The sequence below is a fragment of the Rhinopithecus bieti genome, unplaced genomic scaffold (assembly GCF_001698545.2).
Source record: "Rhinopithecus bieti isolate Rb0 unplaced genomic scaffold, ASM169854v2 scaffold_47444, whole genome shotgun sequence".
NCBI classification, from domain to species: domain Eukaryota; kingdom Metazoa; phylum Chordata; class Mammalia; order Primates; family Cercopithecidae; genus Rhinopithecus; species Rhinopithecus bieti.
The window spans coordinates 1196329-1200271 of NW_016819781.1; the positions used below are offsets into that span (position 1 = coordinate 1196329).

At 33.3% G+C, this 3943-nt stretch overlaps 1 protein-coding gene across 1 annotated transcript in view; it reads right to left on the reverse strand.

The window, feature by feature from the left end:
- SVEP1 (sushi, von Willebrand factor type A, EGF and pentraxin domain containing 1) overlaps window positions 1-2296 on the reverse strand; it is a 101798-nt gene extending 99502 nt beyond the window's left edge. The window contains exons 1-2 of the mRNA XM_017859241.1: window positions 2137-2296; window positions 1661-1752 (exon numbers count right to left, since the gene is read on the reverse strand). Coding sequence (XP_017714730.1) covers window positions 1661-1752; window positions 2137-2260 — 216 coding nt within the window. The 5' untranslated portion in view covers window positions 2261-2296. The remainder of the gene's footprint in view (window positions 1-1660; window positions 1753-2136) is intronic.
- Between the last annotated feature and the right edge of the window lie 1647 nt (window positions 2297-3943).

The following is a 3943-nucleotide window of genomic DNA, read 5'->3' on the forward strand; positions in this document are numbered from 1 at the left end:
AAAAAAAAAAAAAAAAAAAAAAAAAAAAAAAAAAAAAAAAATCAAGGAAGGTATTAAAATCTTCCATGAAACTTTTATTTCTACAATTTATCATTGTGAGACATACAGATTTTGTTGCATTTTGCTGCTGTTATTTGATGACAAAGCTTTATTATGACTAACTTATACTGCTTGTGAATTTTGTAAAAATAACTCTTTTCCTCATGTGATGCTATTGGGCTTTGAATTGAACTTTTTCATAAACTCACTTTACCACCCCCCTACTTGCTTGTTTTTTGTATTCATTGGTCTGGAAATCTTATTATTTTTGACCTTTCACTGTCATTTGTGTTAGGCTTTTTGTAAAGAACATTCATTTGAGAATTATCATTTAACCAAATCTGAAGTTCTCTTGCCAAATAATGAGTGGAATATTAACCAAATTAAAAATGGCCTCAAACATAAAACAAACTTGGATTTTCTTCCATGATGTTTTGTTGCTTTGGCAGAGGGCAGGGGGACAGAGTACTCATGATTTAATTCTTTGGTTGGGGTTTTAGACAGCAACCCAAGTATGAATTCAGATTGGGTGTACCCTTTCCTTGGATGAACTGGCATCATCTGGATAGATATTAAAGCCATTATAAACTGAGAAAACTATTAAAAATACTAAGACTTGTCTGCATAAATGTAAGTATGGAAGACAGAACACAAAAAGTAGCTGCTCAGGATGTCAGCATTCTTATCATTTAGGGTTTGGTGTCCTTATAATAAAAATACTACAGCAGAGATAATTAGCAGTATGGTTGAAAAATTTAGAGATGGACTGAGGTTCAAGGGAGCAGGGTATGTCATGTCATACCATCTCTTTTTTACTGACTTGAGAAAAAAAACAAAGCATTTGTGATAATCTCAAGACATTTAGATCAGAAATTTAAAACAAAAATAGCCAAATTTTTTGCTAAAGACTCTTTTATGCAATTAACAAAAGAGCTCAATGAAGAGATGGTAATTCAATCAAGAGATGGCAGAAAATATCATAGACTTTAACACAAATTTAGGAAAACATATTTCTTGCAGGTTTGGTCTTTACATGCATAAAATTTACATTTTAAAACTGTATCTTTATTTCACTAAGAACAAGGTAATTTACTGTTTGATTGATAGATCTCAGAGTGCTAGGTAGCACTCTGTTATTCACACAAACTGTAAACTTGGTTAGTTTAAAATGGATTTCCTTTGAAGCAATTGTGAATGGAAGTTCATTCCTGATTTGGCTCTCTGCTTGTNGGTGAAGAAATTTAAATAATTTTCATGAAAGTTGGGTAACTTTTCCTGCCAATTAGAAAAGCCCTTTCGTTAAACCAAATTCCCTTACTCAAATGATGGGTTGTGCTTGTGGTAAGTGTTTATAGTGAATCAAAAGGCTCCTCGTATCTACTCATTCTTATTGCCAGGCATTTCTGGGAAAACTCTCATTTTGGTACTTAGAACATCTAATGTTGCATTTTGGGAATGTTCTAAATAGGAGTCATTGTGAATACAATTATTCATTTATAAAATTCATAATCTTGTTTACCTAAAATTTCAATCCTGGTCCTTTTCCTGTATGTCACTTGTAAAATGACAAATTGCTTTCCAAGCATTCCACTAGAGAAAATTTTATGGAAAATGAACTTGCCTGACTGCTGATTTCATGCCTCTTTTTAATATGTGCAAGAGAGGCAGGGGGCACCACACTTTCCTCTGCTGCTGAGAAAGTTGAACTAAAACCTAATCAATTAAAAGAAAAACATGTCAGTGTGGTACATATGGCAGTAAGTGGACTACATCTAACACTATGGTCAAGATTCTGCTTGTCAGAGTCGGTAAAACCACATATATTTTGTTTGACTTACATTTTAAAAAAGAAAACCGAGATGGATGGCATACATCATTACATCCTAGACTCTTAGAAATTTAGAAATTATCAAGTTCAGTGTTTCCAAAACAAGACTCTTTATGCCATGGTCATCAAAAATACCTCAGAAGGACAATTTAACAAGTCCAGACACCCAAATTCACCGAACATAGTAATATTCAGAACTGAAGCTACAACAGAGACAGGGAAAAGTAAGAGTCCAACATAGGATTCCATAAGAAATGAAGTTTACTTACTTGAACATTCTGTGATGGATCTGGAACCAGCGAACGGGGTAGTTCCATAAAAGGGACAGGCCAGACAGAAGGCCTTCCCTGCATCGGGTTGGTAATAGTCGCGAGGACAGGGGTGACAGGGCATTAACCCAGAACGTGAGAATTTTCCTTCTGGACAAGGAACTGCGGAGGTAAAAACAAATCGCATGTGCATATAAAGTAACACACCCTATCTTTGAAAGAAGTGATTTAATCTTTGCATATAAGAAACCTACTGAATTACCTATATAATCTCTTCCATATATTTAATACCCTTACCATCTTATCATCCAGGTAAATGTTTTGTTGGGTTTCCTTCCTGTCTTTAATCACACACGTTAATTTAATAAAGTTTAGAATTGGCCACATTATTCTGATTTTTCCACCTAACACGATATCATGTTTCCCAAATCATTCCCCCAGATCATTATATAGATTTTAATAAAAGAAAATGTTGCATCTCATTGACAGACCATGATTGATCTAACATTTTTTCTACTATTGGATATTTAGATTGTTTTCATTTGTTTGCCATTATAAATAATGCTGAAGTAAATTTTTTACATAAATCTTTGTATTTAGCTCTGATTATTTCCTTGGGATAACAGTTGACTTTGAGTAGTTGAATTAGAATAATTGGATTTGAGTAGTTGAATAGTTAGGTCTAAAGATTTGAAAAGAATAAAGCCATTGATATATAGTACCAAATCATTCAATAAGTAGTTCCAATTTATACTCCCATTAGTAGTGTATGAAATCACTCTTTTCACTGCATGCTCTTCAGCACTGGTATTATTATTATTTTTTCCAATTTGGGATGAAAATGGAATTATCGTTATTTTAATTTGCAATTTGATGATAAATGAAGTTGCTTTCTTCTACTTATTAGAAATCTTATTTCTCCTGAATAGTCTATTATTTATGGAGGATTTTTAATGTTTCTATATATTAAGAATAAGAATCTTTTGACATACTTAGACTATTTTTGCCAGTTTGTGTTTTGCCTGTTAATTTTGTTTAACTGCTTTCATGAGCAAGTAATTATTACTCTTCCTTATTTAATACTAAAACAATGTAAGGTAATATATTTACCTATGCAAGTAGCTTTAGCGAAATCGGTAGTTTTATCATTAGTATTTTTGTTTGCTATTTTCTAAGTAATATGAATTGTAATTTGATTTTTTGACACAATTATTTTCAGGAAGATGGCTTAAAATGTATAAATATTTGGAATATGTATATGAGTTTTTATTAATTTGTTTTTAATCATCTTATGGTCAGAGAATTTATATTGCATAACTAATTGCTACCTTTTGAATTTTGAGATTTTTTTGTTCACTATATCTAAAGATAATTAAAAATAATAAATACTTCATTAAAAGTGTTATCACCATAGAGTAAAAAGTATAATGTGTATTATTAGTTCAGCCTTATCAATCATGTACTATAAGTTCTCTGTGTCTTTACTGATTGCCTACTTGATCTTTATAAATTCAAGGGAGTTGCAGGGTATGGTGGCTCAGAGGCCTGTAACCCCAGCACCTTGGGAAGCCGAGGTGGGCAAATCACTTGAGGTCAGGAGTTCCAGACCAGCCTGGCCAACATGGCGAAACACCGTCTCTACTAAAAATACAAAAATTAGCCAGTGTGGTGGCAGGCACCTGTAATCCCAGCTACTCAGGAGCCTAAGGCAAGAGAATTGCTTTAACCCAGGAGGCAGAGGTTGCAGTGAGATGAGATGGCGCCACTGCACTCCAGCCTGAGCAAAGGAGCAAGACTCCGTCTAAAA